This window comes from Hypomesus nipponensis, chromosome 9 (genome assembly GCF_054491055.1).
Source record: "Hypomesus nipponensis isolate SF chromosome 9, ASM5449105v1, whole genome shotgun sequence".
Lineage (NCBI taxonomy): Eukaryota > Metazoa > Chordata > Actinopteri > Osmeriformes > Osmeridae > Hypomesus > Hypomesus nipponensis.
The window spans coordinates 2,770,356-2,782,500 of record NC_140369.1 but is presented as its reverse complement, the minus strand read 5'-3'; the positions used below and the strand labels follow the sequence as shown (position 1 = coordinate 2,782,500).

Here is a 12,145-nt window from a genome sequence, read left to right as displayed (position 1 = left end):
ACCATCACGACAGTAAATACAGGTAAACACGGATGAAACGGAGCCCCACTTCACGTTCAGAGTTCCTCCTGTGAAAAGTTCTTCACAGACTCTCTACGCAAACCATGGCTTGGTGCATGATATGTTTTGACCGATGTACAGGGTGTTTAGGGGTGTGGAAGATGAAGAGGAGGGTTGTTATTGCATGCTTCTGTTCAGAGTTGCATTCTGGTGTAAACTCCATTAGTCGCTGTGTTGTTAAGAACGGTAATCAACTGCTACCTCAGCAGTCCACAGAGATCAATGGCCATTACTGTCCCAGGACCAAGGTCACCCCCTGGGGAGTTTGATGGCGCACGCATGCATGCACACACACACACACACACACACAGTTTCTGTATCCAAGTTGGGCCCAACCATTCACTCCCAATGGTGTTATCTCTAACCCTAATCCTTCATGTGATTATAATCCCAACACTAAATCTAACCCTAAAACTACCTGAAAAAAACATGGGAAAGTAATGGGAAAGAGCCAGAGGTGCTCCACTAAGTTTTCATGTTTCATCATACTTATGAGAACATTTGGTACCCACAATGACAGTTAAACAAGACCACACACACACACACACACACACACAAACACAAATACTCTCTTTGTTTTTTGTATGGGGTGTCCTGGCCTGGGCTAGTTCACCAGACAGGGGTTATGTAACCATCCATGCCTCTCCCTCTCCCTCCCTCTGGCCTCTCCCTCCCTCTCTCCCTCTGCCCCTCCCTTTCTCCCTCAGCCATCTCTAATTCTCCCCTCCCTCTGGGAGGGCTAAGAAGGCTAAGGAGGGAGGGACAAAGAGAAAGAGGGTAGGGAGGGAAGGAGGGAGGGAGGGAGAAAGAGGGTAGGAGGGAGGGAGAAAGATGGTGGGGAGGGAAGGAAGGAGGGAGGGAGGGGAAGTGGCAGCAACAAGTAGTTTGCAGTGGCGCACTTTGATAACAAGCTCCTCCCACAACTCTGATCCACAGAGGCCTGACAGACAGACAGGCTCATTCTCTCTTCGGTTCTAGCTGACATTCTTCATCTTTGACATCTGGGAGTAAACATGATCAGAACCCTGATCCAGCATGCACAGAAACACCCTGGGGTAGGTGATCTTTTCTCTCTTCCTCCTCCTCCTCCCTCGTCTCCTCCCTCGTCTCCTCCCTCGTCTCCTCTCCCACCATCTCTCCACTAAATACTATCACACAAAACTTTAAATGCTATAATATACTACTTTATTGTAATGTAAGGATATTAGGAAGTTCATCAGCATTGGAAAAACCTGCCTTTTCCCCTCTAACACACTCAGTCTGTAGTCGACCTCTAGAAGGCTCTCTCAGCTTGAGACAAAGAGGCAGACAGATGAGGCAGAGAGATGAGGCAGAGAGATGAGGCAGAGAGGTGAGGCAGATAGATGAGGCATAGATTAGGCAGATAGATTAGGCAGTTGATGTATTTGTTCTGTGGCTGCAGAACAAGCTGAACATGACCCACATACCTGTTTGTCTGGCAGCCCACCCTAACCCACCAGAACAGTAATAAGGACAGCAACAATATCAAACCCCACAGCACACACACGCTGACCAGAGAGGAATACACACACACACACACGCTGACCAGAGAGGAATACACACACACACACACACACGCTGACCAGAGAGGAATACACACACACACACACGCTGACCAGAGAGGAATACACACACACACACACACGCTGACCAGAGAGGAATACACACACACACACACACACTGACCAGAGAGGAATACACACACACACACTGACCAGAGAGGAATACACACACACACACACGCTGACCAGAGAGGAATACACACACACACTGACCAGAGATGAATACACACACACACACGCTGACCAGAGAGGAATACACACACACACACTGACCAGAGATGAATACACACACACACACACACACTGACCAGAGATGAATACACACACACACACACTGACCAGAGATGAATACACACACACACACACACACTGACCAGAGATGAATACACACACACACACACACTGACCAGAAAGGAATTCACGCACACATCATTCAAAGAGCATTCACACACACAAATACACACTGACCGCGAAGGAATACACCCACACTTAAACCAGAGAAGAAACACACACAAACTCTGATCCAAGAAACACACTACACACCAGGCTAGTTTGGGCTGTGTGTGTGTGTGTGTGAGTGTGTGTGTGTGTGTGTGTGTGTACAGACAGACCAACAGACGTGTAGACACAGAAGCAGGTTATGGAAGCTGGTGTGATCTCACGTCTCTGAGCACCACAGGTGTGCTCACTTTGAAACCAGGGGGTTTCTGTTTACGTCACAGGTTAGAAAGGTCAGAGGTCAGCCCCGGCGACCAGCCCCGGCAACCAGCCCCAGGTCACCAGCACGTGAGCGCCACGCTACAAGATGGCAAGAAGGAAGGGACAGGACTGACACGAGCTGCACATTACTAAGATATTCAGAACATAAATAAACATGCAGAGGTAGAGGCAGACATAGAATGGGGGGGGGGAGAGACAGAGATAGAGGGAGAGAGAATGACAGGGGGAGAGAGGGAGACAATGGAGAGAGAATGGAAAGAAAGAGAATGGAGAGAGCGAGAGAGAAAGAGAGAGATCGAATGATCATTAGGTTGTAATAAGAGCACTTTCTAGCCCTAAGCCTCGGTGTTTCAAATCAGGTTTTGCGTCATCTTCATCACAATCATCATCATCGTTACATGCCCCAACGCACATTTCTATTTTCAGTGCTGTCATCCTCCACTCAAAACACCTGTATTTGAATGTTTGTGTGTGTGTGTGTGACAGACTGACAGGCAGAGAGATACATTTGAGAGTGGCGAAGAGAAGGAGGAGGAGTGGAAAGGAGAGGAAGAGGAGTGGAAAGGAGAGGAAGAGGAGAGGAAGAGGAGAGGTTGAGAGTGGAGAGGGGAGTTGAGGAAAAGCTGGCACACAACAAAAGTAGCACCTCACAGCCCAGACTAACCATGAAGCTGGGTAAGACTGACAGGAAGCAGGGTCAGACTGACACACACCCTTTAAGCATGTGTGTATGTTCCTGTGGGTGTGTGAGTGTGTGTGTACTGCATGTGTGTATAGGTGTGTATGTGCATGTGGGTATTGTACTAATAGTGCTGTCAAACGATTAAAATATTTAGTGGCGATTAATCGCATTAATGTCATAGTTAACTCGCGATTAATCACAATTAATCGCATATTTTTATCTATTCTAAATGTCCCTTGATTTCTTTTGGTCCCATTCTTTTTTCAAATTTTAGTGCTCTTATCGCCATGGAAAAGTGGTTTGGATTGCTTCGTGCAAATATTTTTTTCATTGAAAACAACATTGCAATCGCCTGGCTTTGACAACGGGGCGGAGAATTTGCATGAATCGCATCAGCTGTGTGCTTGGCCATCAAGTAGTATTTCAGACTGGACGTGCTAGGACGTTGCGAGCCAGCAAAAGAGTAGTAGCAGAGCCCGTTTACGGATATTAGACATTCTCCGGTAGTAGGCTAACGTTACATTTTGAGTGGATGGCGAGCGCGAGATGCCGAAATGGATGCCAATAAGATTCTGAATGGAGAGTTTACTTTAAAAAAGTTGCCAAATGGTTCCATTGACAAGACCGAGGTGATCTGTGTGTTTTGTGGTTGTAAACTGAGCTATCATCGCAGCACGTCCAGTCTGAAACACCACTTAATGGCCAAGCACACAGCTGATGCGAATTCTCCGCCCCCTCGTCAAAGCCAGACGATTGCAATGTTGTTTTCAATTAAAAAAAATATTTACATGAAGCAATCTGAACCACTTTTTCAAAAAGAACAAAAAGAAAAAAAGAAATCAAGGGACATTTAGAATAGATGAAAATGTGCGATTAATTGTGAGTTAACTATGACATTAATGCGATTAGTTGCGATTAAATATTTTAATTGTTTGACAGCACTAATATATATATATATATATATACACACACACACTGCACACACTCCTCTGCCAGGCTGATGCAGTGTGGTTGTTTCCTCTTCCTGTCAGTTGATCCCGCAGTTCTTCTTCCTGTTTGTGGGCATGGGCGGAGCCTCCCTCTACTTGATACGTCTGGCCAGGGGACCCCACGTCAGGTAGTACCATCCACTTACACACACACACACACAGGTAGTACCATCCACACACACACACACACACACACACACAGGTAGTACCCTCCACATACACACACACACACACACACACACACACACACACACAGGTAGTACCATCCACACACACACACACACACACACACACACACACACACACAGGTAGTACCATCCACACACACACACACACACACACACACACACAGGTAGTACCATCCACACACACACACACACACACACACACACACACACACACACACACACAGGTAGTACCCTCCACACACACACACACACACACACACACACACACACAGGTAGTACCCTCCACACACACACACACACACACACACAGGTAGTACCCTCCACATACACAGGACCGCAGGGCTGAAAAACGTATTTCCAAACCCAGAGGGAGGGAGGGAGAGGGAGAGAGAGAGAGAGAGAGAGAGAGAGAGAGAGAGAGAGAGAGAGAGAGAGAGAGAGAGAGAGAGAGAGAGAGAGAGAGAGAGAGAGAGAGACAGAGAGAGAGAGAGAGAGAGAGAGAGAGAGAGAGAGAGAGAGAGAGAGAGAGAGAGAGAGAGAGAGACAGTGAGAGAGACATAGAGGACCAGAGAGAGAGAGAGAGAGAGAGAGAGAGAGAGAGAGAGAGAGAGAAAGAGAGGGAGAGGGAGAGGGAGAGAGAGAGAGAGAGAGACAGAGAGAGAGACAGTGAGAGAGACATAGAGGACCAGAGAGAGAGAGAGAGAGAGAGAGAGAGAGAGAGAGAGAGAGAGAGAGAGAGAGAAAGGAGAGGAGAGAGAGAGAGAGAGAGAGAGAGAGAGAGAGAGAGAGAGAGAGAGAGAGAGAGAGAGAGAGAGAGAGAGAGAGAGAGAGAGAGAGAGAGAGAGAGAGAGAGAGAGAGAGAGAGAGAGAGAGAGAGAGAGAGAGAGGGAGAGAGGAAGTGAGCGAGGAGGTGGAGGCGGGGGCCAGGCTGGACACAGTGTTCCTCTGATAATGAGAAAGAGGATGACTGCCAAGAACTGCCTGCTTCCATTTCACCTCATAATCACATCTCTTTTCTTTGTCCTCTCTCTCTCTCTTTCTCTCACTCACTCTCTCTGTCCCTCCCTCCCTCCCTCCCTCCCTCCCTCCCTCCCTCCCTCCCTCCCTCCCTCCCTCCCTCCCTCCCTCCCTCCCTCCCTCCCTCCCTCCCTCCCTCCCTCCCTCCCTCCCTGTCTCCCCCCCTCCCTGTCTCCCTCCCTCTCCCCCCCCCCTCCCTGCCTCCCTCCCTCTCTCCCCCCCCCTCCCTGCCCCCTAACCCTAACCCAGCTGGGACAGGAAGAACAACCCGGAGCCGTGGAACCAGCTCAGCCCAACATACCAGTACAAGGTCTCTCTCTGCCTCCCTCTCTCCCTCTCCCCCTCTCTCCCTCTCCCCTTTATCTCTCTCTCCTCTCTCCCTGTCTCTCTCCCTCTCCTTATTCTAAACTTCTCCCTTCATCCCTTCTCCTCTCTCTATCCTTCTACAACCTTCTCCTTCAAGTTAGAGATGTTTCTGAGTGATGGTACTTTCAGATGATAAAACCTTGTTGTGTTTCCTGAAAATGAAAGAGATCAATACTGTTACAGACCAGGGTCTCTCTCGCGCTCTCCATCTCTCGATCTCTTCTCTGCCCTCTCTCTCTCCCTCTCCCTCTCTGAGATATACATTTCAGACTATAAGTAGGAAGTGTAAAACAGCATGTGGAGAGGATTCCAATCCTACAGGCCAGAAGGCCAAGCACACCTGTTACACAGCTGACACACAGCCAACCTCCTACAACGCTCACTGCTGAAAGCTATCAATGACAGTACAGATGCCTGCAATGATGCAACCTTGATTCTTGTCTCTTCACCACCCCCCCCACCCCCACCCCCCTCTTTCTCTGTGTGTGTCTGTCTCTCAGTGATATATAACAGTTTCGACTTGGCTATCTCCAGACACTTGTTTTTGCACACTGTCTTCTTCTATTCTGTTCCTACATTCTTATTATCTCCTGTCCTTGCAGCTATCAGAAGGGCCAGTGCACCTGCTGTAGACACACATTCTACAATCCTCCATTCTGACACACTCCCTCTCTCTATCCACCTCCTCTCTCTATCCTCCTGTCCTCTCTCTATACTCCTCTCTCCCCTTCTATCCTCTTCTCCTCTCTCTATCCTCCCACTCCTCTTCTCTCCTCCTCTTCCTATCAGTTGCAGCTCCAGGCCCCAGGGGGCAGTAGACTGATTACACCAATTACATCCACTGCCAAGGCAACCCTGACCAAGATGGCAGCTCCTACTAAAGCATCCCTCACACACACACACACACACACACACACACACACACACACACACACACACACACACACACACACACACACACACACACACACACCATCCACACAGAGACACACTCAGACAGACCTGTTTACAGAACCCCTTGAACAAGGTTATCACCTCAGACAACAACTGAACCATACTAACTACAGAACACAAAGATAACACACACACACACACGCATCATCGACATCCACACACACACACACACACACACACACACACACACACACACACACACACACACACACACACACACACACAGCAGCAGGGGTCCCAGGGAGGCTGTTTTCAGAGGAGGGCTTCAAGGCTGGGTGCCAACAGTCAAGAGTCCTGACAGACAAGAGGTCACAGCGCGCCATGTTTAATTCTAAACCTGCTGCCAAAGGTCTCACTTCCTCATTCCTCTGTAGTCTCCAGCAGTAACAAGGAGGAGGGGGGAGAGGGGATAGGAGAGAGGAGAGACTGGAGGAGAAGAAAGCAAGGAGGGTCGAGAGGAGAGGAGAAGGAGAGGGGTGAGGAGGATGGAGGGGAAGAGAGGGGAGGCAGACAGCTAACCAATCAAGTAAAATATGCAGGGTGAAAAATAATCAGAGCCTGCGCTCAAAAAACGTGTCAGCGGTTGGCGGGGCGACACTGACACATGGAGAGAGCCTCAGCCACCATGAGCGCCCCTTCCCCCAGAAAGAAAACAGTAGTCTGGCGGGGGGGGGGGGACCCCATGGACTGACAGAACAGAAGAAAGAGAGGGACGGAGGCAGACGGGGAGAGAGAGTTAGAACGAGAGAGAGAGAGGGAGGGGAGAGAGAGAAAGAGAGTGGGAGATAGAGACATGGAGGGGAGGGCGGAGGTGAAGTAAGTGTTTGCATTTGCTCTCCTAAAGACACACTGATGAATATAATTTAAGCAAAGTGTATTTAAATGTATTCTCCTCCTCCTCCACAGTTGGTGGCTGTCAACACGGACTACAAGAGTCTGAAGAAGCAAGGGCCTGACTTCTAAAGGTCCTTCAGGCATCTGCAGGGGCACCAAGTTCGTCAGGACCCTCTGAGTGGAAGAGGCCTCCCCGACCCCTGACCCCTGACAACAGGCCTATTAAAGATCTGACGAGAGAAGGCTGGTCTCTGTGTCTGTGCTGTAAAGACCTCTGGGTTGTGTCTCCTAATTGCCTGTTTGGATCCATGTTTTGATGGCTGGTCTAGTGACTGTTATCAACACGCCTGCATCGTAACACACTTTGTGACCCACAGACCAGGTTTCAACCAGGGATGGTCTGACAACATACACGTGTCACCATTCATCAGGTTTAGACGATGAGGCAGTAATGAATGGATGTTCATGTGACATCGCTCTGATGATGTGAATCCTTGGAGTATCTCTCTGACTGAACAGATCACAGGCAGCAAACGATGGAAAAAACAAAACAAAATTCTTCTGTAAGGGAGAGGGGGGGGGGGGGAATTTTAGGTGTGAGAAATACCTGACTTCTACAAATCAATATTTCCCACCAAACTAGCCCTGCAGTCATATTTCCCCTCCATTACCGAGTCGATAGAAGCCCTGCCTAGGACACAAACACACCCAGCCCCCCAAAACTGATGGCAGATTGCTTCTGTGCCTGGTTATTGCTCTTTAATCTACCCCCCACTCTACCGACCCCCCCCACCCAGGTCAGACTCATGCCCGACAGGGTGAGGGGGGATGGGGGGGCAGGAGGAGGGGTGGTAGGTGGGGAGTGGGGCGGAGAAAATTTCAGCCACTTAAGCAGCAATACAGTCACCACCTCTGGGAGGACCACAGTGGGTGGTGTGTGTGTGTCAGAAAAAGACATACTCTGTGTGTGTGTGTGTGTGTGTGTGAGAGATAGAGAGGCTGTGTGTGAGAGTGTGTACAGAGGGCTGTCAGGGGCCAGGGCCATGCTGACAGGTAATCAGACAGGCAGAGTCGACTCTCCAGGTATAATCACTGTGCTGTGAGCTTCCAGCTCCACTGTCATTACCCCGGCTGAAAGGCTTCGCAGGACCGCGGCATGTTTGCTATTCTCCATCTCACGGTTCATCACAGCGGCACATGCTACCGTTTCCTCCCCAGAAGGGGGGGGGGGGGGGGGGGCAGGTTCTGTGGTCTGACCAAGGTTCCGAGGTCTCTGTGCATGACAGAGCCTGACGTTTTGTCAGGGGGTTCTTTTGTTTGTTTGTTTGTACACAGAAATGGTGACCAACTTCTCTTGTATTAAATCAGGATGGTGGAAGACTTCAGCCCTGGGCAGGAGGGAGAGAGAGAGAAAAAGACAGTGAAAAGAGGATATTTTTAGATAAGGAATAATTTCAACATGTGAGATAAGGCGAATAGTGAGAGGACATCTACACGCACAGAAACATAAATAAATAGGAGAGAGAAGAGAGGGGGGGCAGAGAGGAGAGAGAGGAGAGAGATCAGGAGGTATCGCTCATTCCAGAAGGTGAAACTTTAAAAAGGAGGGCTGAAAGCACATCCTGTTATCCAGCAGAGAGAGGAAGGAAGAAAGGGAGGGAGAAAGGGAGGAAAGGAAGGATGGAGGAGGGAGAAACATGCATGCTCTCCTGTGGACTAGTGAGGGCCTGGGGTGCTTACTCACAGGTCCTGGTCACCTGACCTGTCAGGCGGGTCCTGGTCACCTGACAGTAGATGCGTTCGACATGGACTGCATGAAACGACCGGCGAGAGTAGCCGCTTGCAGTCGGGGAGGAGTTGAAAACTACTCTGTGAAGTCGGACATTTCAGCTTCTCGTAGTTTGCTGCGTTGACGTCAGTCACGGCCGATAAAGCGCTGCTTGCTTACTCTGGCCAATCATGAAATAGCTGTGTCGTCATTAGAACCCGTGCAGTTGCTCTTGAGAAAATGCGCTCAGCTACACAGCGGCAGTTCACAAATCGATCTTGCGGTACTTTGATGGCAACGTCACAGTGACCTAGCCTCGGCGCCGTCTCAAGTCGGACAAAAAGTCTAACTAGAATTCACTGTTTCAAGTCAGCCGCTTGCAGCACTGCATGAAGTCAGTCCATGTCGAAGGCACCTAGTGACCTCTCGGAGTGTCCTGGTCACCTGACCGTCACCTGTCCTCTCAGGAAGAGGGACTTTCTGACACACAGAGTATGAGAATAACTCACCGTGCTAGAAAACACTGGGTGTCAGGGACAGTCTCCAGGCGTGGCAAGCTTCTCTCAGCGCTGGACCAGGTGACAGAACGTCACTGCCTCGGGTTAGGTGAGAAATATTTGTGTTTGTGGCTGATTATGTGTGTGCGGCTGTGTGTGTTGGGAGTTTGAGAGTGTTGGTGTTTCCGAGGTGTGAGAGTGTATCTGTGTGGTGTCTGTTTGCGCGAGCGTGAATGTATACACATCTTTGTGTCACACACACACACACAGAGTAAGCTGTGTGTACTGGCAGCTCCTCTGCACCTTGGAGGCTGTCAGCTCGTTAATGGATGAGGGGAACATTTCCTGATTCCTCCCCCCCCCCCCCCCCTTGAGTGTGATCTATCTATCCCTCTATAACACACACACACACACACACACACACAACAGCAGGAGGAACCATTAGGCTGTATGACATGATAACTGCTGGCCAGGTTCGGAGTCTAGGAAGTGTGGAGCGGAGAACAGACACAACCTGTGCCGCGTCCCTGCAATCACGTTCCACATCCTAACCATGACTTCAGCCAATCACGTTCCACATCCTAATCACGACTTCAGCCAATCACGTTCCACATCCTAACCACGACTGCACCTAAATACACCAGTCCAATTAATATCAAGCGCTGTGGTCGTACACACCTCAACACACACACAAACACTTATGCTGTCGGACACACCTCAACACACACAAACACCCATTCCTTCATACAAAGGCCAATCCACACGCATTCTCATTAGCATGGTTGATATTGAGTCAATCAGATGCTGTGTTAATGAGAACAGAGGAGCTGACAGACAGCACACCTGCTTCTAATGAGGGGATCGTCATTAAGTTCTGAAGAAGCCTGATAACGATCCTTCATGTGAATCGGGTGTGTTGGAGGGAAACCTCTAGAACATGCAGGACAGTGGACCCTGAGCTTAACTATAAACAGAACTGTAGCTATAGAACAGAGCTGTAGTTATAGAACAGAGCTGTAGCTATAGAACAGAGCTGTAGCTATAGAACAGAACTGTAGCTATAGAACAGAGCTGTAGCTATAGAACAGAGCTGTAGCTATAGAACAGAACTGTAGCTATAGAACAGAGCTGTAGTTATAGAACAGAGCTGTAGCTATAGAACAGAGCTGTAGCTATAGAACAGAGCTGTAGCTATAGCTTCTCCTCCATGGACACATTTTCACACACACACTGAGTGTGTGTTTTGCATTTAGGTTTTAACACCTCTTCTCCCTCACACACACAGACACACCAGGAACCAAGTCTGTGAATGAATTACTGCATGAATTTATTAGGATTATACTTTTTTTTTGTTATCTACAAAAAGAAAAACATTTCATAGTCATCTTAACACTGAAGACAAGCAGGAGGCAGCATTGTAGGATCCCCATGACAACAACCAAGGTTGTCACGGATACTGAAACAGGTCAGTGCTTGGCAACATCTATTTGGATAGTGATAGGTCCAAGGTCGCAGAGGATGTGAGCGTGTCGTCTTGTCTGGGTGTCTCTGGTGGCTGGACTGTGCTCAGTGCTGGACTGTGCTCAGTGCTGATACTGTGCTCAGTGCTGATACTGTGCTCAGTGCTGATACTGTGCTCAGTGCTGATACTGTGCTCAGTGCTGATACTGTGCTCAGTGCTGATACTGTGCTCAGTGCTGATACTGTGCTCAGTGCTGATACTGTGCTCAGTGCTGATACTGTTTAATCTTCCTCCTGTGAGGGTGTTTGCTTTACTTTAGTAACAGAAGATATCTGCTGTGTCCATTGAGGCAGCGGTTACACAGAAAACACCTTCCTTCTGAATGAACCGGAAGAATCCTTCAGAATGAACCAGAAGAATCAGTCAGCAAAAAACACACAAATTAGACTATAAAATACAATGGTTTATAAAACCCCTCTTCTGTTCAGTCAGTCTGCAGAGAGGAAACAACCTGCTTCCAGACTTCAGCCCACCTTTCCTGTGAAGACCTCTCTAAGCACACTGACCCCCGAAGACACCGCCCCAGCCATGATGCTGCAAGAATAGCATTTCTGTTCATATAAAAGTATTTCCTTGGTAAACACATGGGATCAACACACACACCTGACCCATGCTGGTCAATCCTGGAAACAAGATTGATAGTTCTATTAAAAAGGAGTAGCAAAATAAAGATATGCACGTTCATTTGTTACAAATCCCCAGACAATTATCTTTAAGGGGGCGGGGCAGAAAGATGGAGCAAACAGGGGAAACGTCCTGTTTTGAGGCCGACCTGACTCCGCCCCCTGTCTTGGACCTCTCACCTTCGTAAGATAACTGGATGAAACAGGATGAAGGCTGATCGCACGACCACGACACTGAAACGCAATTATTACTTGTCATCATCCTCCTCTACATACAGTTAGATTGTTAAGACAAATGTGTTTCTCCTCAATACTCCTCATTAGCATAATCATATTAGCATC

At 48.8% G+C, this 12,145-nt stretch overlaps 1 protein-coding gene across 2 annotated transcripts; it reads left to right on the top strand.

Moving 5' to 3' along the window:
* The first annotated feature begins 1 nt into the window (after nucleotide 1).
* On the top strand, nucleotides 2–7,635 carry LOC146272329 (cytochrome c oxidase subunit FA4). 2 transcript variants are annotated; one of them, XM_084705245.1, is made up of 5 exons: nucleotides 2–22; nucleotides 997–1,115; nucleotides 4,077–4,162; nucleotides 5,489–5,549; nucleotides 7,466–7,635. In XM_084705245.1, the coding sequence occupies exons 2-5, from the start codon at nucleotides 1,074–1,076 to the stop codon at nucleotides 7,520–7,522; spliced, it is 246 nt and encodes an 81-aa protein (XP_084561371.1). In that variant the 5' UTR covers nucleotides 2–22; nucleotides 997–1,073; the 3' UTR covers nucleotides 7,523–7,635. The 2 variants fall into 2 exon arrangements, with proteins under 2 accessions (XP_084561371.1, XP_084561370.1); XM_084705244.1 differs by lacking the exon at nucleotides 2–22 and having other exon boundaries at nucleotides 977–1,115.
* Nucleotides 7,636–12,145: the final 4,510 nt, after the last annotated feature.

Coding starts and splice junctions, on each gene's coding strand:
- LOC146272329 (XM_084705245.1), top strand. CDS start 1,074: ATGATCAGAACCCTGATCCAGCATGCACAGAAACACCCTGGG. Junction 1,116..4,076: donor ATGCACAGAAACACCCTGGG/GTAGGTGATCTT, acceptor TCTTCCTGTCAG/TTGATCCCGCAGTTCTTCTT. Junction 5,550..7,465: donor GCCCAACATACCAGTACAAG/GTCTCTCTCTGC, acceptor CCTCCTCCACAG/TTGGTGGCTGTCAACACGGA.